General features: G+C 37.3%; 1 protein-coding gene across 3 annotated transcripts in view; it reads right to left on the reverse strand.

Annotated features, from left to right (window-relative positions):
- The window catches only part of ZFYVE9 (zinc finger, FYVE domain containing 9), a 91,579-nt gene that overhangs the window by 49,179 nt on the left and 17,108 nt on the right, over positions 1-25,292 (reverse strand). For 2 of the 3 annotated variants that reach the window (XM_005872470.2, XM_005872471.2), the window contains exons 4-7: positions 12,371-12,470; positions 9,716-9,892; positions 7,918-8,087; positions 1,932-2,052 (exon numbers count right to left, since the gene is read on the reverse strand). In XM_005872470.2, the coding sequence (XP_005872532.1) occupies positions 1,932-2,052; positions 7,918-8,087; positions 9,716-9,892; positions 12,371-12,470 (568 nt within the window). The remainder of the gene's footprint in view (positions 1-1,931; positions 2,053-7,917; positions 8,088-9,715; positions 9,893-12,370; positions 12,471-25,292) is intronic. The other variant, XM_005872473.2, reaches the window with a different exon arrangement.

The following is a 25,292-nucleotide window of genomic DNA, read 5'->3' on the forward strand; positions in this document are numbered from 1 at the left end:
AGCTGCTTTTCTGGCGAGTCCTCCTTCTCTTTCCTTTGGGGGTTTCTTTGTCTACCCATGTTTGATCTCACTGACATATCTAGTTGTTGAGTCGTTCAGTGGCTGCTCCCTGGGTGGCAGTGGCTCCTCGGGCTGTGGTTGCTCCTTGGGCGGTTGTGGTAGCAGTGGCTCCTCCGTTGATAGCAGGGCCTCTGGTGGGTGCTGTTCACAGCTGTGGTGGCTCTTCTGGCAGGTGGAGGGAGGCTTCACACACAGTAACTGTTCCCCAGACAGAGCGTGTGGAGATCAGGAGGCCGCTGTTGCTTGAATCTGCTGCGTTGATTTAAAGGCACAAAATACAACACAACAAGGCACAACGTACCAGGCACTGAACACGAATGTATTTACGATATCAATAACCCCAAATAAAGGTGGCCACCCGAGCTAAGAGAGTTAGGAGATAAGGAAGAAAGAAGAGAAAAAGGTAGAAGAGAAAAAAGAAAGAAAGAAAAAAGAAAAAAAAAGGAGTGCAAAAATAAAATTGGAAAAAGGGAGGGAAAAAAAAGAAGAGGAAAAAAAGAAAAAAAAAGTAAGAGAGAAAAGAGAGTGAAGTATAAGAGGGGAAGAGACTATTTATATGAGGAGAAAACTCCTATAGAACCGCCACTAATACCAACAATTTACAGCAGCAGATTCCTGGAGATGAATACAAACTACAAACAACCAATAATATCAAGCGACGCAAGGGAAAACAGAAGCACAGAAATAACCGGGGGGCGGGGGGAGAAAAATAAAAAGAATAAGCAGACTAACCTCACAAACGATCCTAAAAAAACCCCCAATATACTCGTCAATCGAGCAAACAACAATAAACAATAGAGAATAATTTTACTTCTTATCAGAACTCACTAAAAATATTTTTACCAATAAAACTGCCATTTAAGTATTCTCCACTTATTATATGTACACTAGAGGCCCGGTGCAAAAATTCGTGCAGGGGGCGGGAGGTTCCCCCTCAGCCCGGCCTGCACCCTCTCGCAATCCAGGACCCCTAGGGGGATGTCCTACTGCCGGCAATCCAGGACCATTGGCTCCTATCCGCTCACCTGCCTGCCTGCCTGATCACCCCTAACTGACTCTGCCTGCCTAACTGATGCCCTTAACTGCTCACCTGCCTGCTTGATCACCCCTAACCACTTGCCTGCCTGCCTGATCGCCCCTAACCGCTCGCCTGCCTGCCTGATCGCCCCTAACCGCCTCTACCTTGGCCCCTGCCATCACGGCTTCATCCAGAAGGATGTCCAGAATGATGTCCGGAAGGTCGTTCGGCTGTCTGGTCTAATTAGCATATTATGCTTTTATTATTATAGATTTCTTAATGTATATTATACTTCAAAACAAAAAGTTAAATTAATGTACTGAAGTATCAGGTGGGCCAACTCTGGAACCACAAGAAACACTTCAGAGTATTATATGCTTTAAAATATTTTCAGCCTAGCTGGTGTGGCTCAGTGGTTGAACATCGAACCATGAACCAGAAAGAGATCACCTGTTTGATTCCTGATCAGGGCACATACCAGGTTACAGGCTTGATCCCCAGTAGGGGGAATGCAGAAGGAAGCCTGTCAATGATTCTCTCTCATCATTAATGTTTCCACCTCTCTTTCCTTCTACCTTCCTCTCTCTGAAATCAATAAAAACATACTTAAAATACACATATATTTTTAAAAACTGCCAATGAACTACATTTACACTAAAATTAAAAATATATCTTTCCAATAAATGAAATAATTATCATATAAAAGCATAAATATCCACTCTAAAACAACCAGTAACAGCAACAATTAATTTCATGGTATTGAGTAGTTGATTTTTTTGTTAGAGAAGGGGTGGTTATCATTCAAATTCTATCTCTTTCCCTTAATTAGAAGGCAAAATGTAAGTACACAAACCTCCTTTTACACCAGTAGAGATGAGAATGGGAGGAAGACCATCTTCAGGAATAAGGTTCATTGCACTCCCAACAGGACTTCCAACCTGAGTTATATTCCCAGAGAACAGAGAAATATCTGTCTAGGAAAAGCAAATGAGCAAAGTGAGCATTATAAAGATGTTTAAGACTTTGCAAAATATAATCAAGGATATAAATGAGAATTTAATTGAAAATTTGGAATTCATACTTTTTCATACTCATTAACCTATGGTTTCCTAAAACACTGGGCTTATACTATGAAAATGTTTCCAATTGTACAGTCTCTCCCTTTGGCATCATCAAATCATAGTAATGAGAGAAGAGGCAATGTAGCCTCGAAGAGGCAAAGCTTCCTTTACCCAAGTTTCTTTTGCCATAAAATATATATATACATATATTTAAAACTTGCAGTGTGAAAACAAAATTTCAATGTTACCTCATAATTTCTGAACTTTTAATGTATTTGGTTTATTAAAGTCTCATTTATACTGCTTTTTCAAAATATCTTTGAAAATAGTGGTGATGGCTGTACAATATGAAAGTACTTAATGCCATGGGTTATGCACTTAAAAATGGTTAAGATGGTAAATTTTATATTATATATATTTTACCACAATAAAAAAAATTAACTTTGATAACATACAGAGATTAAAATAGGTCATCATTGCCCTGGCCCCTTTGCCTCAGTGGTTAGAGCGTTGGCCTGCAGACTAAAGGGTCCCAGGTTCGATTCCGGCTGGAGGCACATGCCTAGGTTGCGGGCTCGATCCCCCACAGTGGGGGACGTGCAGGAGGCAGCCAATCAATGATTCTCTCTCATCAATGACGTTTCTATCTCTCTACCTCTCTCCTTTCCTCTCTGAAATCAATAAAAATATATTTAAAAATAAATATAACTAACTAAATAAATAAATAAATAAAATAGGTCATCATTTTCATTTACTATACCATGAAATAAAACTTCATTTTTCTTTGCATTAATATGATCGTGTTAGATATATTTAATAAAATATAATGTTGCAAAACATTTTGAGTGGGATTAAATCCACAATTAACGACTTAATAGACCACACTCAAAGATCTATTAAAATGATGCTCTCCTCTCCATATTCTCCTTCATTTAAGAAAGAAAAATAGCCCTAGCCGGCTTGGCTCAGTGGATAGAACATCAGAGGGGTCCCAGGTTCGACTCTGGCCAAGGGCATAGGCCTGGGTTGCGGGCTCAATCCCCAGTAGGGGATGTGCAGAAGGCAGTCGATCAATTATTCTCTCTCATCATTGATGTTTCTAGCTCTCTCTCCTTCTCCCTTCTTCTCTGAAATCAATAAAAAGAAATATAAAAAAAGAAAAATAAGGTTTAAGAAAGCATTTTAAAACTGTTTTTTTAAAAGATGTAGAAGAATGTTTATAGCAGCTTTTATTCAATGCACAATAACCAAAGGCTGGAAATAATCCAAATGTCCATTAAAAAGAAAATAGATAAATTGTGATATATCCATATTGATGGAATACTACTCAACAACAACAAAAAATTAACTTCTGATGCATACAACATGGATAAATTGTACAAAAAATAGTTTGAGTTTAATAAGCCAATTTAACCCCACACAAAACATTATTTACTATATGTTTCCATTTACATGAAATTCAAGACAGGTCAAACCAATCCATAGTGATACAAGTCAGAATAATGATACATCTTTTCTCCTGGAAAAAATGTACAAGAAATTTAATATAAAGAGGTACTGACAAAAGAAGGGTATGAGGGAACCTTCTAGAGTGATGAAAATGTTTTTGTTTTGTTTTTTTAATATTTTTATTGATTTTAGAGAGGAAGGGAGAGAGATAGAAACATCAATGATGAGAGAGACTCTTTGACTGGCTGCCTCCTGCCCACCCCCTACTGGGGGGGATCAAGCCCGCAACCCAGGCATGTGTCCTTGGCCGGAATTGAACCTGGGACCCTTTAGTCCACAGTCCAATGCTCTATCCACTGAGCCAAACCAGCTAGGGCAAATGATGAAAATGTTTTATATCTTCACCTGAGTGGTGGTAACAAGGTGTGTGTGTGTGTGTGTGTGTGTGTGTGTGTGTGTGTGTGTTTATATGTATACTAGAGGCCCACATAGGCCTTCCTTCCCCCAGCTGCCGGCACCAGCTTCCCTCTAGCACCCAGGACCCGGGCCTCCGGGCTTCCCCCTGGCTGCTGGCAGGCACCTGGGACCTGGGCTTCCCTTATAGCCCCAGCTTCGTCTGGAAGGACATCCGGTCTAATAGTATATTACGCTTTTATTATTACAGATATAGGGTGTCCCCAAAAATGTATATACACACTTTGAATAATTATAAAGGCAGTGTTTATTAAAATACATTTCATTTTTATTTAACAACTATCAGCTGTTAAAGTGTGTATACATTTTTGGGGGGATACCCTGTATGTATATGCTCATCAAGTTCTTTCCCAAAGATTAATTCTCCTAAAGCACTTTGCTATATATATTTTAAACTTTAGTAAAGATTTAAATTACTTTTAAAAATATGTCAATATCACCCAACCAGCATGGCTCAGCATGGCACATGGCAGCATGGCACATGGTTCAATTCCCGGTCATGGCACATGCCCAGGTTGCGGGCTTGATCCCCAGTGGAGGGGGTGCAGGAGGCAGCCAGTCGATGATTCTCTGATCACTGATGTTTCTATCTCTCTCTCTCTATCTCCCTTCCTCTCTGAAATTATTAAATTTATATTTTTAAAAATATGGCAATACTATCTATAATTTAGTGGGAAACCATTATGACTGATTTCAAGGCATAGTACAGAAAATAAAGCAATATATTCTAACTTGCTACTTAATGATGCATTAATTCACCTTTTAATGTCATAAGAAGTGACCATTTGGCCTCTACTTAAATACCATCTGTGAAAAGGCATTTATTTAATTTACTGAGCACCTATTAACTGCCAGGTACCCTACAGGCCATAAAGATGAGAAAACTATATTCCAGTCTGGCCTTAGAGAATTTGTTTTCCCTCATTTTACCAGATAAATATTATAGTAGAATGTTGAACAATGTGAGAGCACAGAAATAAAATAACTAACTTGGTTCAGTTTCTCTTAAACTGAGCTACACCTTGCGTCCCTATAACAAATGAGGTAGAGCTTCCTCATTCATTAAAAAAAATTTATGTTAACCAGAGCAATAGACAAGAAAAAAATAATAATAAAAGGCATCCAACTTAGAAAGTAAGAAATAGAACTATAATTATTTACAAATGACATGATTCTATATAGAGAAAATAAAGATTCCACCAAAAAACTATTAGCAACAACAACAAAAAACCTATGTTTTAAGAACCAATCATACAATTTAAAAGATGTAAAAATTTTTAATAGAAAACAAAGTCATAATTGCATAAACATCATAGATATAATTGATTCAGGCAAGAATTGTCAGAGGACAGTGAAATCACTTGCGGAAAGATTGCTGGGGGAATAGGACATTCACAATCTCAAAGTATCAACCCTCACATTACTTATTAACTGCAAAGAGGAATAGCTACTTTTGCAGTGGTGAAACACAGGAGATATCAATTTAACCAACTATCAAACTGATTATTTCTTTATGTGTCCCACTAAGAAATGATCGTCACTTAGGTGGTATTATTATTATTGCCAAAAATGTTTAATCTGAAATTAATCATGAGGGGGAAAAAATCAGACAAATACAAATTAAGGACTTTATGCAAAACATGGCCTAGATATTCCAAAAATATTAATATGGTTGACCTTGAACAATGCAGAGGTTAGGGGCATCCACAACCTGCACAGCCAAAAATCTGCATATAACTTAAGTCAGTCCTCCACATACTTGGATTCCCAACCATGGATTGAAAATATACTTGACCATTGAACAACACTGGTTTGAACTGCAGTGGTCTACTTAAACACAGTAAAATGAAAAGCAAAATTTAAAAAGTGGTATAACTGTTCTAAAGTAAAGAAAACCAAAGAAACACAACAACTAACTGCAACTGTGATCCTTGATGGGATCCTAATTTTTTTTTAATAACAAAAATTTTATATATGTGCACATGTGTATAAATGAAATCTATAAAGAACATTATTGGAACAATTGAGCAAATCTGAATATGGACTATATATTAGATAACAGAATTATATGTGAAATTTCTTTCTCATATAATTGTATTGTGCTTATGAAAGAAAATAGCTTGTTCTTTTTTTTTAAATATATTTTATTGATTTTTTACAGAGAAGAAGGAAGAGGGACAGAGAGTTAGAAACATCAATGAGAGAGATCGATCAGCTGCCTCCTGCACGCCCCCCACTGGGGATGTGCCCGCAACCAAGGTACATGCCCTTGACCGGAATCGAACCTGGGACCCTTGAGTCCGCAGGCCGACGCTCTATCCACTGAGCCAAACCGGTTCGGCGAAAATAGCTTGTTCTTAAGCAATAAAGTACAACTAATCCTCAAATGGCTCATCAAAAAAATAACTGTGTGTGTGTGTGTGTGTGTGTGTGTGTGTGTGTGTGTGTGTGTAGGGGTAAAGCAAATATGGCAAAGTGTGAACAATTGGTAAATATAAGTGAAGAGTATATGATTATTCACTGTACTATTCTTGCAACTTTTCTGTGAGTTTGAAAATTTTTCAAACAAACAAGTGAAGGAAAAAGAAGGCACCTTCTTGACAAAGTGACTATGAAGATTCAGAGAAGAATAAGATAGTTCTGGCTGTTGCCCTTTGAAGCCTTAGCGGGGGGGAAGGGGGGGGGACGACGACTTAGAAATATTTGAAGACAGATATGGCCTGGTTTAATGTTCCTTCATCAAACAGGAAATTTAGCTCTGTATGTCAATAAATCTAATATTAATAACATGCAATTTCAGCTAAAATAAAATCCATAAATCATGTAAATCCCTGAAAAAATCACTGATCATAAATATAAATAGTAACTAACAACTCTATGAAAACTTCAAGAATAAAAACTTTATCTAAATTTGATCCTCTTATTTTATTTTTTTTTAAATGGACACATATACTTAGGTGGAATTAACATAAGCCTTATTATAGCTTTGATGACCAAATTCAAGGAGGCAATGAGCAATAGAAAGGCTACCACTATATAAAAGTATACTTGCTCATTTTGACCCGAGATAACTCTTGTTTTCTCACTGAGTTCAGAAAAAGTAGCTAGTATTTGTCCCTTTCTGAAAATTAGGTCCCAAGGAAAGAGAATTTCATTAGCCCCAAAATTGTGACTAGAATATCCTATAGAGACACAGTGGAGGTGACAACACAATATAAGCTAGTTTCCTTAGGTAAATAATGAGTCTTCCAACCATTAAGTCAGTGGTTTTCAATTAATTTTTAAGCTTTGGGACCCTTTTTAAGCATCTTCCAGGGAAACACAACAGGGAGAAAAGAAAAAAGTGGAGATAGTTGGGTTGAGAGGAAGAAATATCTTCCTCCAGCTTCCGTCGTATTGCTTGGCTCTCCCTCACCATTGTACTCCAGAGAGGCTACCACAGAACCTGGGGAACATGGTTTAACAGTTAACTGCCATAAGCATCTATAGACACAAGTGGCGGACCTTTTTTAAATAAATTCAAAATATCGTGGCAGTTAACTGGTTAAAAACCAATGTATCAAAGAGCCAGGATTCCTTCTAGCACAACTTCTAGCTACAGCAGTAGCCTGAGCTCACCTGAGAACAACCTTCATAAGAATCTTTCTCCTGAAAAAACTTGCAAATATAGAATAAGAACTGATTTTGCCACATATACTGTACCCCTATAAAACACACACATGCACTACTAGTAAACTGTATCCAAACTTATAGGGTTCCACAGAAAGGTCACCCAACTTAGAAACAAGCAAGACCGAGACAGCACATGCTAAGGAAAGTAAGCACTCACTTTTAGTTACCATTTTGTTTTCTTACCTCTGATGGTAGAGGACTGGTAGTTACTGGCTTGATTGGGTCATGTGACACAGCCAGGGTTCCTGCAGAGGAAGTTCCATTCATTGTTAATTTAGCTGCATCAGCAACTTCTCCATTAGGCAAGATCCCATCAGCAAACCAAACTCGCCTCTGCTCTCTGGGCTGAGCCACTTAAGGAACCAGAAAAATAAAAGAGGCATCAATGTGACATCGGTAGGGTTTCTAACATCAAAGAAGAGAAGGTCACCAATTCCAGATGTAAAAAAAAAATAAAAATCACTATTTAGCATCTTATAATTAGAAATATCAGAACTGTAACTGTGTGTAAAAGTGTTTATAAATTAATAAAATACACATTTAAGTATATATTACTTCTATAACTTATATGCAAAGATTTAAAACACTTTGGTTTAAAATATGAAGAATTCTTAAATACACCTATGATGATATCATATACTCTGTCCCATGACACTAAAAGAGAAACTAAAGAAAGTGTTTTAAGTACCTAGGAAATAAATAGTAGGGGGAAAATATCTAGCAGTAGACATCCACATCTCCTAAAAATATGAGGTTCCGTAGGAATTAAATATCTGGAAAAGTGCTATGGTATTTTTAAAGGGCAAAAGACGCCCTGAAGAATCTTGAAGAATTATTAACTAAAAAGGAAGAATTGGCTCAGACATGTAAGAATTGGGAAGCAAACTGACCAGAACTTTGGCTAAAGTGTAACTGAAGGAGAAAAAGACTTATCTGGCAGTGAAAAAGTAGTTGGCATTTTAGTAAAAGGACAGGAGAAAGCTGGAAAACTGAATCTGATGAAATAATATTTTTAAATCCAGTTTTGGAAATCAATTCAAAGAGCCAAACAAAGAGAGATTAGGGAAGAACAACAAAAATGACAAATGAAGTAAAGAGAATAAAGATTTTAAGAAAGAAAACCTGAACTCATAAAAATACAGAATATCATTAAGGGATAATCTGAAGAAAGGGGAAAATGGGGAAGAGTATGATAATGTCAATAGAAGACTTTGATCTTCAAAAGGGGAGAAGGGCATTAAGCAAGGGGAAGGGAATACTACTATACAAAAAGACATAAAATTAATGCAAGAAGATTGATTTTAATTATCAAGGGAAACTTCCTAACAAGATCATTTTAAGGAAATATGTAACTATTACTTTTACTACTGATAATCCCCTGAACGTACAAATTGCCTTTCATCTGACAATATCATAGTCATAGAGATATAATTAAAATAAGTTGAGCCTATAATTTCCTACCTACCATATGATATAATCAGAATTGAAGTTCTGAATTTTATAAAGATCTATGTACCTAAAACAATATTTCCATCTTTTTATATGAATAGATTAAAAATGAAGAGAAAATGGCTCTGTATATGTCAAAAAGCAATGGGCTGGTCAGAAGGAAGAACTCTCATTTTCATCACTTAGTGAACTCCTATAAAAGAACATTAAAGTAGGCATGACGTTAGGATTTTACAGGCAGACTTCAAAATCTGCATCTCTTTTCAAATATAAGCAGTGAAATTGCTCCATTCTAAAATTAAAGAGAACACTGGCATATTTTTAGAGATGCCTCCAAAATATCAGGCAACACATTATTCTTTACTTGCCCGGAAATAGTCTCAACACATTTCTCACCTTGTTCTTCCACTTTAATAACCATCCAAAGGGACTTATCTGTAGTGTTTTTAAAGACTTGTGCTGTAAAATCACATCAGCACCTTTTCAGAGGAACTTGGTGAGGAAAAAGAGAGAACAGCACATGATCCCCTACCTTCTGCTCCAGGGTGCTTTAAAACTCCCACAGGTACCATCACAGTGGGAGGTGGAGAGCTCAGGGCTCCTGAGGCCTGAGCTTGCTGCAAGGGAGGGATAGTAGAACAGTATTCAGCAGGATTGTTAGGGTTAGGGCTCTGGCTTGAGGCACTCATCATGTTCTCCCAGGCTTGAGCTAAAGCAAATACAGACACAATCAATGTGAATGGATTGCAAAATATGGACATCAAGACCTCCAAATATTGGATAAATAATGTAGCTCCTCCTCATTAACACTCATAGTATGTCTCTCTTCTAGCTGGCTAGTGAAATAGTATTAAGGAGATAAGTAATTTTAGTCAATAAAGGAGACCATTTAGTTAAGTAAACTATTTGGAAGCAAGAAATAAGAATTACATGATACTTCTAATACAGACAGATAGGTCAGTCTGAAGTTAATGACTAGGCCCCTGACTTCTGTGAAGGAGACCACACATTCCCTTAGTGAAACAACATCAAAGTTATTAAGGATTTGCAACTGGGATAGTACTTAGGCATTTGGAGGTGGGGTATGAAGGTTTAATGTTCAATACATTTTATAAAGTTCTAGCAAAACTAAAAATCAGGGGCTAAAATAACATGACTCCATTGTATAATATTTTCTTTGTCATTTCTAGACTTTTAGGTTCTTCTCTTAGTTAAGGTAAAATCTCATTTAAAAAATTCTGAAGCCTAAAGCTCAGAAGAATGCATCTCAGCACTTTTGTGGATTCTGCTTTTGTGCAATGATCACCCTGAGTAAAAGTATCCAGCAAAAACAACCATTTCACATTTTTGGTGTGTCTCAAAAGCATAGGACCCATTTGAACATGAAAATGTGCCAATATCATGTAAGTGCCATCAATAAATATAAATGCTCATAATATGTTAAAGTACTATATTTTGTTAGTCTATAATTTAACTAAATACTGACATATCAACTACTATCTTTAAAGTAAATAGGATGAAAGATGCTACATAAATGAAAGCTTTTAAATTTTATATTCCAGGTTCAGGTAATATCACATGCCCAAGAATAGACACCACCCAATTTTTTTAACATCTTTTTAAAAATCTCATTCAATGTCCAAGAATGATCCATAAGATTCTGAATATTTATTGCCTCCAAACTGCAGGACAAAGCTGGAAACAACAGCTATGTTCCTTTGAAAGCATTGGCAGAAAGAAGGGAAGAGAAAAAGAAAAAGAGACAGGGAACACTGAAAAGCATCAAATTAAATATTCCATAAAAGACTGGGCTAAGCCATGCGAGAGAAAAGACACTGGAAAAACCAGGAAAAGTAAATTATTTTAGGATCCCATTAAGGGCATCTTTGCTTAATAAAATGTAAGTAGTCCATATGAATCCTCTGCCATTTCCTTCATCTTTAGCTTTGCTAAGTTAAAAAAAAAAAGCTATCAAGTTGAAAGACCTCATCAAATAAAAGTGGTATTGGGTACTGTAATTAAGCAGCATGCTCTTAACTGTGGATATATGTCTGAAAATGAAAGCAGGAATAAAAATTACCAATTGAGCAACAGAGTGAAATAACCATCTAAAAAATGACCTTTAAGAGTAAAGAGAATGAGTTCATATTTGATCAAAATTATAAGAATTCAGAAATGGGAGGAAATTGGGTGGCTCATAGGAGATTAGAACAGATCAGATTAACTGACATGCAATAGGTTAATAAGCCAGCAACAGGGAAACATCACTATGAGCAACACAGACAGACAGAGCAAGAGGGGCCTCGAGCAGGTAAGTTTCAGCTTCCAGGAGGCACACTACCCTGGTACAGGCAGCAGTGGTATCCAAGTTCAACATTTTATGTCTATTAGTAATTGTTTTGACAACTGTACAAAGATGCACTCAAAGAGGAAAATACTACAGCCTAATCAATTATATATCTCTTAAAGAGAATACTCTGGTGGCTTTTGTTTGTTTAACTAAATGCCTTGGGTTCATTTCCAATCCTACAACAGAGGAACACTGGATAAGCTATATTTATCTTCTCCTGGATAGATAGATAGATAGATAGATAGATAGATAGATAGATAGATAGATAGATAGATAGATATACATATATATATATATTTACCATATAACTAAATTCAAAATCATTATCCTTATAACAAATCTAAGTAGTATTAAGGAGATAATAGAGAAATGCAATTTTCTATTTGATCCCAGATGCTAAAATGTTCATTTTTAACAAGGTGAATGAAACAAGATGTTAATAAGAATATATTCTAAGTTATTAAGGTATTTCCTAGAAAGAGATAGCTTCCCTTGAAAGGAAAACCTCAGTTCAATTTTAATATTTCATCATCTAAGTGGTCAAGAGTCCCCTACGCCCATCCCACTCCAATCATTTCACAGAACATTAACAGCCATATAGCACCAGATTTCCACAAGAACTTCCATTCTTTCTGCAAAACTTACCTGACTTTAGCATTCATTCATTACATTAGGCACAGGAATTCTGAAATGCTAAAATATTTTTAAAACATGAAAATTTAGCTCAATATTTTCAATTAAAGTTATGACATTTCAGAAGCTAAACAACTTGTAGAGAAAGGCAGGAAATTCTCTTGTTCTCAATAACTGTGAATTCAACCTGTTTTTAATACTTACCATTCATTAGTACTGAGTGGCAGATTACACATACTCTAGCTTCCTTTCTATCCATGTATAACAATTTACATTTCAGGCTACAGCAGGAAGCACAGAAAACCTGCAGGAAAAGAACATAATAAATTTACTTAGGATCACAGTAGAAGTAAACCAGTACTGACCAACACTGACTGATAGAAAACCTTATTAAAACACTAAAAACATTAAAGGAAAAAATGCAGTTGAGCACAAGACCCAATTCAAAAGCAAGAGTGTGAGATTACATGTCTGTCAGCAATAAGGAAAGTGAATTTTGGCTAAAAATAAAAATCTTAGCCAAGATCAGCAAATACACATGGGGGGATGGAGGAGAGAATCTGAGCTGCCCTTAGGCAAAATTCCTACACACAATATCAAATAACATAGGCATTTATAGATAGTTACATCTGCTATTTCTATTTGGAAAGGTAACATAGCAGGGTGAAATAAACAAAGATTGGGAATTCTGGGTTTTAACTTCTGTTTTTTACTACCTTTATGTGAGGAATAATAATCATACCAAGCACCTTATTTTCTCTAGCACCTTATTTCACCTTCTAGGCTTGATTCTTGATAATCTTCTTTTTCCCTTCCACACCAGGCAAAAGAATCTCCTTAGCTCCCTGTGAAGATTTATTTTCTTCAGAACTCACTAGTCACTTATCCCAGAGAGCTTCATACAAGCAGAAAGCTGTTCTCAGAAAATTCTACTAATCCAGTTTTTATGGCCAATATGTACCTATAGCTTATAAAGATGAACCAAGAAATGAAGTCATATCAAAGACAGTATAAGAGAGATCATCTCCTCTCTTTCTAGGTGTTATTAATATCTAGCTACTATGACTACCAATTTACAGTTTTCAGAGGCTTTATATTTTCAAAGTAATTCCGAGATGTAGGAAGAACAGGGGATATATTATTTTCTCTCAAAAGAAACTAAGTTTGGATGGTTAAATGACTTGCTCAAGTTCACCACAAACTATAAATACTAGGAACTCTACATCTATTATCTCATTTAACCTTGAAAATTCTATGAAGACATTTATAATTAACAGAGTTAAATAAACAAATGCTCAGTCGTATAGCTAGTAAGTTACATAAGTTTCTACAGGCTCTGTTCTTAACCACTGTGTGATATATTGCCTCATACCAATTCACGTATTTCATTTTAATTTGAGACTTGACTTTTCCTTCTCCCTCATCATGACCACATCCAGTCAGTCACTAGGTCCTGTTGGTTTTCCCTCTTAAACAGTTCTCCCCACTCTTCCTCTCCATCACTAATGCTGCTGCCTTTTTTCAGGCCTTCATTATCTGAAGCCTAGAATATCATCATATCAATTATCTGTCTTTCTAATCTTCAGATACATCTTTCCAATTCATCTTTCACCCAAATGTGAAATGACAGAGAACTTTTTAAAAAGTAAATTTAATTATGTTTACCTTCCTTAAATCCTTTAATTACCTTTCTAATCAAGAGGTAAAACCAAGACACAATTTATTCATTTACTCCACAAATATTTGAGCCCTGACGTGCTAGGCACTATGCTACCCCACTGGGTGTGGCAGTGAACAAACAGACATAGTCCTTGCCTTTGTGGAATTAACGGTCTATGGAGGTTATAATCTAAAATCAAACAATCATACAAAGTTCATGTAAAATTACTTTCTGCAAAAAAGTGCATAAAAAAAAGAAAAAAGATCATGTAATCTAGGCTTACCGGATTGGCAGGGTCAGGGAAGGTTTTATTTAGGAAATGACAGAGATAAAATTTGAAGTATGGGTAAAAGTTTTCTATGCATAAAATGTTACTAAGAAGTGAAACAATAATAAACAGAGGAAATGGCATGTGCACAGGTTCCATTAGGGGAAGAAGCATGGATCCATCAAGGAAGTAAAAACAAGTTAATGTGGCTAGAGACCTGAGAATTAGGGGCTGCATGGAGTAAGAGAAGGCCAGACCAAGCAAAGGTTCTATAGGTTGTATGAATAATGTTGGTCTTTTTACTACAGCAATGGGCAATCACTTAAATATTTTAATCAGATAAAGACAAGACTATATCTGCATTGCTACAGTGTAGAGAAGAAATGGAGGGGAGCAAGAATAAATTTGGGATGGTTCAACATACAAAAATCAATCAACATAATATACATTAACAGATGAAGGGGGAAAAACCCACATGACCATCTCAATTGATGCAGAAAAGGCATTTGAAAAAATTCAACACTCTTAATAACAAAAACACTCAAAAAACTAGAAATAGAAGGAAAATACCACAATATAATAAAGTCCACATATGAAAAAGCCACAGCAAACATCATACTCAATGGTGAAATACTGAAAGCCTTTTCCTCTAAGATCAAGAACAAGCCAAGTATGCCTGCTTTCACGTCTTCTATTCAACATAATACTGGAAGTTCTAGCCAAAGTAATTAGGCAACAAAAAATAAATAAAGGCATATAATTGGACAAGAAGTAAAATTATCTATTTGCAGATGATATGATCTTTTATGTAGGAAACCCTAAAGATTACACACACACACACACCAAAAAAACAAACGAACAAAAAAACACTGTTAGAACTAATAAATGAATTCAGCAAAGTTGCAGGATACAAAGTCAAAACACAAAAATCAGTTGCGTTTCTATACACCAATAATGAACAATCTGAAAAGGAAATTATGAAAACAAATCCATTTATAATAGCATCAAAAAGAATAAAATAAGACTGAATAAAATATTTGTGCCATATATAACAAAGAGCTAAGAAACATTATATATTCAAAGCTTCAATAAACTAATATAAAATACACATACCTTCAAGGAAAAAGATGCAAATAACTCACACAAGTAAATTCACAGAAAAATATATTAAATGGTCAATAGATATAGATATATTAAATATCACTCATGACAATAAAATATTTTTAAATGACATATTTTTTTCCTATTGTACAAGCAAAGCTTTTTTTTAAAAAAACCTGGTATTATCCAATGGTGGTGAGGGTACAAAGAAAAGATAAACTTTCTCTCATATCCTGCTAATGATAGTATAAATTGGTAAGTTAATTTAACAGTATCTTTAAAATTTTTAAGTGTTCATTCCTTTTGACCCAACACATGCAATTTTAAAAATATGTCCTACTAAGTACTTCTACATGTGTAAAGATATGTACACAAAAATTATCTATGGACAGCTTGTAATAATCAAAAGTTATAAATAACCCAAACTGTACTGGAACAATTAAACTGAGTATAATCATAAAATGGAATTCAGCCTATATAAAAGAATGAGATAATTCTGTTTGTACTATTCAGGCTGTAAAAAGAATGAGATAGTTCTGTTTGTACCAATTGACATGGAAAAGTAAAGTAAAATAAGTTGGAATATGAAAGTTAGATAGAAATAGGGTCTTTTTCTTTCTCTTTTTATATTTTATGTAATTTTTAGATGTTAGATTGGGATATTTGAGATTTTTTCTGTATTTAAAAATATGGAAGAAAAAAAATAATATTAAGTTGATGTTACAAGTTGCATTGTATCTGCACCAAATACGTATGTTGAAGTCTTAACCCCCAATTCTTCAGAATGTGACCTCATTTGGAGACAGGGTCTTTACAGAGGTAATCAAGTTAAAATGAAGTCATTAGAGTGGGCTCCTAATCCATTATGACTAGTGGCCTTATAATAGGAAAAAGTTGGACACAATACACATATACAGAGAAAATAACATGAATATAAAGACAGCTATCTACAAGTCAACGAGAAACACATGGAACAGATCCTTCCCTCACAGCCCTCAGAAGGAACTAACTCTGTCATTACCTCAATGTCAGACTTCTACCCAATGGAATAGTAACACAATAAATTTCTGTTGTTTAGACACGCAGTTAGTGGTATCCTGCACAGCAGCCTTAGGAAACTAATGCAGTTGGGAACTTTTAGAAGTAGAGAGAGGGCTTGTGCTTTGGCAAAATATAACCACAAGCAAAAATGAAGAAAAGAAAAAGAACACAAAAAGAATCCCACAAAGACATCTTTTTGAAAAACTAAGGTAGGGGGCAGCATAATGCAGTTAAACAGAAAGACCCAAGAATATCCATCCTTCCCAATATCCCATGGGCCTAACAATAGTGTGGAGTGGATCCTTTATATTTCCAATGGGATTAGAAAAAGGCACAGAAGTTAGAAAAGTAGATGACTTGCCAAGAACTACCTAGAATGGAGAGGAAATGAGACACAGGTAGGGGATGCATTTCTGTAGAATCACCCAGGCCAGAGAACTACGTGGAAATCAAATGTCACATACACCACAACACTGGACGGTGTCTGTGACTGACATAGTGTACCGCAATACAAAATTAACAAAAAACCTGAAAACCCTGACCCCGTTCTCAAAAAGACAAACACTATGATGTAATAACATACTCAGGTCAATAGAATAAGTATTTAAATTAGTACCTAAATCTCATAGAAAAAATAAGCAGAAGAGATTTGAAGCAACTAAGCAAAGGTTAGTAATCCTGGATTTAAAAGTACCAGAATTTGCCTCCCATGAACCAGGTTAGTCAGTGTTTCTCAACAAGTGCACTCAGCATTTTGGGTGGGTCAATTCTCCACTGGACAGCACTGCCCCATTTATTACCACAGGATATTTAACAGCCCTGGTCCCAGATTACTAAATGCTAGCAGCAACCCCAGTTACTATGACAACAACAAAAAATCCTACCACATTTCTAACATCATCTAAGTCAGTGGTTCTCAACCTTCCTAATGCCGCGACCCTTTAATACAGTTCCTCATGTTGTGGTGACCCCCAATTTCATTGTTACAAATTGAGCATAATTAAAGCATAGTGATTAATCACAAAAACAATATGTAATTATATATGTTTTCAGATGGTCTTAGGCGACCCCTGTGAAAGGGTCGCGACCCACAGGTTGAGAACCGCTGATCTAAGTACTTTCCCCAGTTTTCTGAGCTAGAGGCACAGAGTCAAAGAGTAAAATCAGTCTAGAACAGTGGTCTCCAATGTAGGGCACATGCCCCAGAGGAGGGCAATTTGATTTTTAAGGGGGGGCAATTCGAGAATGAGTTATTAACAGTAAATTTTTTGCATTTTTTATGGTTCTAGAAGCCTCACATACAGTATATAGATATATATTGTGACATATTTGTGCATTTCAGTTCTCTATTATATGTCTTGAAACACTTTATTTGCTATTTTTTCGTATCACTTCATGTTATTTTTTTTAACAATTTCTCAGTGATTTCTTCCTCAGTACTTCAACTGTCCTTTTGTTCTTTTTTTTAAAAATATATTTTACTGATTTTTTTATAGAGAGGAAGGGAGAGGGATAGAGAGTTAGAAACATCAATGAGAGAGAAACATCAATCAGCTGCCTCCTGCACACTGCCTACTGGGTATGTGCCTGCAACCAAGGTACATGCCCTTGACCGGAATCAAACCTGGGACCCTTGAGTCCACAAGCCGACGCTCTATCCATTGAGCCAAACCAGTTAGGGCATGTCCTTTTGTTCTTTTATTTTTCTCTTTCATGGATGCCATTTTCTCTGGAAGCTTGTTTAGACCAAGTTAATGGCCTTTTAGGCTTCCTCCATGTGAATAAAAGTTCACTTTTTGAATAATAAGAATTATATGTCACAGGGAGTGCATCAGGATTTTAGAGATGCTTAGATGAGGCATGGTCAAAAAAAGTTGGGAACCACAGGTCTAGAAAAAGAATTACATATTTATATATAAAAACTTAACTTATATTGCTGAAATATCATACCTCATACTTTAATTATTACAACAAACACAATCTACTGCAAACTATTGCACTTATTCTCTATTTTCCCAAACTAGAATGTAAATTCCATGGAGCAACAGACTAAAGTATTTCAGTGCTATCACACTGAAACAAAATAGGCACTAGACAAATGTTTATTATTTCCTTGATTAGTAAAATTATTGCACAAATGAATACATGAATGAAGAAACAAACATTACTTATCTGGGAAGGGCTATATTGAACATGCCCAAATTCACAACTTGAACAATGACAAGCACATTTTAAGCAGCTTATTAATAATAGTGACTTCAAATTTTATAGGCCAAATGGTTATGAATGACCTTAAATGACAAGATCTGTATGACCTAACAGTAAAAAAAACAAACAAATTATGATGATTTATAATACACTAGAGGCCCAGTGCATGAAATTTGTGCACTGGAGGTGGGGGGGGTGTCCCTCAGCCCAGCCTGCACCCTCTCCAATCTGGGACCCCTCGAGGGATGTCTGACTGCCCATTTAGGCCCGATCCCAGGGATTGGGCCTAAACAGGCAGTTGGACAACCCTCTCAAATTCCAGGACTGCTGGCTCCCAACCGCTCGCCTGCCTGCCTGCCTGATTGCCCCTAACCGCTTCTGCCTGCCAGCCTGATCACCCCCTAACTGCTCCCCTGCCAGCCTGATCGACATCTAACTGCTCCCCTCCCTGCCCTCTCCTGCAGGCCTGGTCCCCCCCAAACTGCCCTCCCCTGCAGGCCTGGTCACCCCCAACTGCCCTCCCTCCCATGCAGGCCTGGTTGCCACTAACTGCCCTCCTCTGCTGGCCATCTTTGACCACATGGGGGCAGCCATCTTGTGTGTTCGAGTGATGGTCAATTTGCATATTACCTCTTTATTAGATAGGATATGCTATACAATCTTCCAGTTAAAGTGTTGGTTAAGATGTTCCATTTGTGTGCTTACATGTAATTTTAGCGGGAGAGAGCCATAGAAACATCAATGATGAGAGAGAATCATTGATTGGCTGCTTCTTGCATGCCCCCTTCTGGGGATCGAGCCTGCAACCCTGGCATGTGCCCTGACCGGGAATTGAACCGTGAACTCCTGGTTCACAGGTCAATGCTCAATCACTGAGCCACACGGCCAGGCTACATGTAATTTTCTTTAATGTGGCACTTAAGGGTTCCAATCTTAACTTTATCATTCACTGGCCAAACGACTTTATGTGAATAATTTAAACTCTGTGAACCTCAGTTTTTTCTCATATGTAAAGTTGAAATATTAATTATTCTCCTCATAAGGCTTTTATGGATAGTGAGATAATATATGTAAAATATAGCACATAATATAAATGTATCATGGTGCTCTTTTTAAAATTTCCCATTTATGGCTTCCCTCATAACAAATCTTACTGGCAAAGTTATGAACCAGCTTCATACTCAAGTACCATTTGTACCTATTTATACCACTTTACAGTGTGAATAACACTCCTTTGCAATTCTTGAAAATTTAAATCATCAAATGCTCATTTATTTCCTTTCATATTAGAAAGTGGAAATAATGATGTCCCAAGTCTTCAAAAAACCCTGTAATTATGTCAAAAATAACTGCCTTGCAAGAATCAGAAAGTGCATGTGACTGACCAATATCCAGCTATTAACAAAGACCAATGACAGTAACAACTTGTAAAAATTCTTAAATGCAGAAGAGTATCTTAACATTTCTTTAACATGACAATACCATTATCCACACCTTTAAAAATACCAAAATCAATATAGTAAGAACTTAAGCAATTCAAAAAATTCCAACCCTGCGCCTGTCCAAACTTTACTGTTATTAACTGAAAACAATAGTAATTATCAGAGTTGCTTTAAGAGTGTATCACAGACAGGGCTAACAAAGAGTTTCTAATTTAACCTTTCAACTTTATTTCCAAGTTAAGCTAAATAAACAGAAAGATACAACACCAATGCTATTAAGTAAACAACATTAAACATAAAACTTTAAACTTGTTTGAAGATATCAGGCTCATTTCCTTTAATAAACTATGAATTAATTTATATACATATTCTGTTATTACCTTGTAGATAAGTTAAATTGCATTGTAAGTTTTGTATGTGTTAAAAAGTGCTAATTTGTAAAAGGCAAACAATTATAAAACATATCCCTATTTTAATCATATTCCAGCCATTCATTTTTTAAACTTATTAGAAAAATCTTCAATTATATAAAAGTAGACAGAACAGCATAACAAACCCCCAAGTGCCCATTACATAGATGAAACAATTATTAAAGCCAATCCTCACCCACTTATCCCCCATTTAATCATCCTATATAATAAAAGCCTAATATGCTAAGTGTCTGACCATTTGTTTGACCAGTCGCTATGATGTGCACTGACCACCAGGGGGCAGATGCTCCAACCGGTAGGTTAGCTTGCTGCTGGGGTCCAGCTGATTGGGACTGGGTGAGACGGGCCGGACAAGCCCTGGAGCCCTCGCAGTCCCTCCTCAGCCCTAATAGTGTACCAGTGGGGTCCCTTGGCCTGGCCTGCGCCCTCTAGCAATCCAGGACCCCTCAGGGGATGTCAGAGAGCCGGTTTCGGCCAGATCCCTGCAGGCCAGGCTGAGGGACCCCACTGGTGCACGAATCATGAATCCATGCACTGAGCCTCTAGTTCCATGGTCGGCAAACCACGGCTCGCGAGCCACATGCGGCTCTTTGGCCCCTTGAGTGTGGCTCTTCCACAAAATACCACGTGTGGGCGTGCACATACAGTGCGATTGAAACTTCGTGGCCCAAGCGCAGAAGTCGGTATTTTGTGGAAGAGCCACATGCAAGGGGCCAAAGAGCCGCATGTGGCTCGCGAGCCACAGTTTGCCGAGCCGCAGTTTGCCGACCACTGATCTAGATCATTTTTCAATATGCCACCTTGACATTATGCATGTCATCAAGCTATTTTTTTAACTATAGGTAATGAAGATCGTGTGTGTCTAAAGGAATACTGAAGAAATGAATAGTATTAGGAATAAATAAAAAAGGAAACAGTAATAGCAAAATAAAACCCTCAATGTTGCCCACAAAATTGGCACCTTGATAAACAGCATTCCAGTCTAACTGTGATGACTGCCAGAAAACACACTTTCAGCACAGTTTCAAAATGGTTGGCATATTCTTCCTACAAAGTGACCTTAGCTAATCAGTGAGTTTAGAGATAAATCAGTGCTAGCATAAATCTTTGTCTCCTTTTCTTTCCTTTCTTTTTTAAAACACAGAATTTCATACAAGCTTTTTCAAGAGGTGCAGAGAATCAGAGATAAGTCCTATGCAATCCCCTCCTTTTACAGAAAGGAAACAGAAGCCCAGAGCTTTTCATGCCCTTTTCAGTTCTCTTTTCTATACTACCTCTCCTACAGTTCTCTTCTTTCTTCTGTCTACTCAAGCCATCATGCAGCAAAAATTCATCGATTTTGACTTTTTAAGTCAAAGTGGAAAAAATAGTAAATTGAAGTGGTATATACTGTTGTCATTAAATCCCTCCTTATTCAGTGATTTGGTGCCCATATTGTTCTTTTCCTACTTTGTAGTTCAAGACTTGATAGGTGAAATATAACCTAAAATCCTGCTACCTTTTAACTAGGCTCCCTCATCACCTGATAGCACCAATCATTCAGCATTTTTGTCTTCCTTAAAAATTCAAATACTCAAATTCCCAGTCCTTCACCATTGCCCAAACTAATGTTCACCTCCAGACAATGACATATTTCTAGTAAGCAACTCAAGTACAGATAAATTTTGTTGCTACATTTAGTGTTGTAAAAAGAAGATGGGGCTTTGGAGTAGGACAGATTTGTGTTAAAATCCATGCATTCTCATTTATAAACTCAGAATTAGGCAAGATACTTATTAACCTTTCTGAAGTGCATTTTTCTCACTTGTATATCTCAGAGAATTGTGATGTTAGACTAGATAAGTCTAGCATAAAGTGGAAGTGTTCAAAAATATTATTTTATTCTCATCTTTCATAACATGCCAAACAAGTACAAAATAACTACGTTATAAGTATCAGTTCAAAAAGTTTTACTTTTAAAGGCTATTCTTATGTCTACTTCTATCAAATAGTAGATAGAACAGAGTCATTTACCAGCTGGCACCAGTCACATCAATGACAGTGATGGATAAAGTGTGACAAAGCCTTGCAAATGACTAGAAACTCAATGGCTTTCTTAGACCTTTGAAGTCAAGTGTCAAATAAGAGTAAAAATATTCATGATAAATGGAGCTTGACAGAGGATGAATAACCATAATCTACTGGAATCAGTGATTTCCAAAGGAAATTAATATCTATAATAATAAAAGTGTAATATGAGGGGCAATGAGGCAGGCAGGCAGAGGCAGTTAGGGGCGATCAGGCAGGCAAGCAGAGGCAGTTAGGGGCAACCAGTCAGGCAGGCGAGTGGTTAGCGGTGATAAGGCAGGCAGGCAGAGGCGGTTAGGGGCGATGAGGCAGGCAAGCAGAGTGGTTAGGGGCAATCAAGCAGGCTGGCAGGCAAGCAGTTAGGAGCCAGCAGTCCCAGATTGTTAGAGGGTGCAAGCAGGGCTGAAGGACTGTGCCCCCACCCCCCATGCACAAATTTCGAGCACCGGGCCTCTAGTGGATATATAATAATGGTAATAGTTTAAACTCAGCACCTTTTGGGGAAGGAGTTTTTTGTACTCTTATTTAATGTCTAGCATATATAGGACAAGTAGGGATTATACTGCTATATGGAGCAATTATCCAAATTAATGTATGAAATCATAAAACTCACACTTGCAGAGCATTTTAGAGTGTGGCATACTTTTCCAATTAACAATGAAGATATTAGTGGAATTCAGATGTCGTGATCCCCATTTTAGTATTATAGAAATAAGCTGCAGTATTTCAACTTTCATAAATTCTAACATAATTATTCTACTTAATAACATTATACCAAAATGAATGTGTAAATACTACTTATCAAGAGCTAAAGTAAGCCTTATGCTATGCTAAATAATTTCTCACAATTTTCTATTAATCCCTGCTATATTCAAGTATACTTTATCTTGACCCAATCTCCTATGAGATGAATTTCCCTTTCCCTACTGCAAATTCTTCACCTGTGCTATGATGTGATCCCATTTTTCTTACATACTTTAGAACTTTGTTCCATAAATGATATCTACTTTCTTATATCGCACTCTAATCACTTCTGATATCATGACATTCCTAACTCCTGCTGCCATTCTTAGAAAAACTAAACTCTCATTCCTCAATGATCCTAAAATATTTTATTCATACTGCTAGTATGAATGAGGAGATATGATCAATGGGGGAAGCAGTATGACTGAAGGGACAAGTATTAGCATTGAAATTGGCTTGAGCACTTTCAAGCTGTGACTCTGGGCATATTCCTTGACCTCTCTGAGCCTCCAATTCTTGATCTGTTAATAGGAAAAAATTAACCCATTCTTTAAGGCTGTGATGGGAATTAAATGAGAATGAACATAAAGCACACATAACTGGCTCTTAATACAATACACTGTATTATAATTTGTTGTGGGTAGTCTGTCTACTCAGATCAGTGGTGCACAATTTTTATTTTAGGATTTTTTTTAAATTCCAAGAATACTCATCCCACATACTCCTCTCTCCAGTCACTGAAATCAGTGCCCTTGATTATAAACATCTCATCTTATGTATCTCTGAATCTCCAATACCTCGCCCAGAATCTTACATACATTAGATGCTTAATACATATTTGTTATCCTATATAATAAAAGGCCAGCCACCATAAGCATAATGACCGGAATGACCAAAGACCAGAACCACCACGGCCCCTCACTGGGCTGGCCCCACCCCAAGCAAGCGGTTAGGGGTGATCAGGCAGGCAGGCAAGTGGTTAGGGGCAATCAGGCAGGCAGGCAGAGTTGTTAGAGGTGATCAGGCAGGCAGACCAGCAGTTAGGGGGGATCAAGTAGGCAGGCAAGTGATTAGGGGCAATCAGGTAGGCAGGCCAGCAGTTAGGGGTGATCAGGTAGGCAAACGACCCCTCGCAGGGCTGGCCCCGCCTCCCAGCAAGCAGTTAGGGGTGATCAGGCAGGCAGAGTGGTTAGGAGCAATCAGGTAGGCAGGCCACCAGTTAGGGGCGATCAGGTAGGCAGACGGCCCCTCAAAGGTCTGGCCCCCCCCCCCAGCAAAGAAAGAGGGAGGCCCAGGCCACCGGCAGCGACTCTGTGGCAGGTGTGCGGCTGGCCAGTGATCGCCCCGCAGAGGGAGGCCCAGGCCAGCCAAGCCATTGCACCCCACGCCTGTCACCTGCAGAGGGAGGCCACTGGTGGCAGGGGGGGGGAGTGCTGCACAGATGGCAAGCAGTGGCAGCTGCGGGGGTCGGGGCCAGCTGCCTGCAGCCAGGAGAAGGAAAGCCCTGAACTCAGTCCAACGTGCAGGAGGCAGCCAATCAATGATTTCCTCTCAACATTGATGTTTCTATCTCTCTCTTCCTCTCTGAAATCAATAAAGATATATAAACTAAGGCATAATAAAGTTATATTATTAATATTTTTAAAAAATATATCTTTATTGATTTCAGAGAGGAAGGGAGAGGGGGAGATAGAAACATCAATGATGAGAGAGAATCATCGATTGGCTGCCTCCTGCACTTGACCCCGCAACCCGGGCATGTGCCCTTGACCAGGATCGAAACTGGGACCTTCAGTCCGCAGGCAGACGCTCCATCCACTGAGCCAAACCAGCGAGGGCTATAGCATTAATATTAACAAAGCTAAAGTTCAAATCCAGACTTGACACCAAACCTCGCATTCCTTTCTTCCTCGTTTATAGCTCTTCTTTAAAAAGAAAACTAGTAAGTTGATATGTTACTAGCTAACAGAATTTAGGGAGAACAATTATCAACTATTCTTATAATCTTGTCACAAAAATTTGTAGTATTCAACTCTTTTTGTATCAAAGATATATGGAGGAAAAGACAAAATTATGTGTATTTTGTATAAAGTTCCAGAATGTCCAGTACAGTAGCAAAAATCCTACAGCAAAAACTGCAATGGATTCTAAGTGTAATATTCAA

The sequence above is a fragment of the Myotis brandtii genome, unplaced genomic scaffold (assembly GCF_000412655.1).
Source record: "Myotis brandtii unplaced genomic scaffold, ASM41265v1 scaffold382, whole genome shotgun sequence".
In the NCBI taxonomy this organism is placed as follows: Eukaryota; Metazoa; Chordata; class Mammalia; order Chiroptera; family Vespertilionidae; genus Myotis; species Myotis brandtii.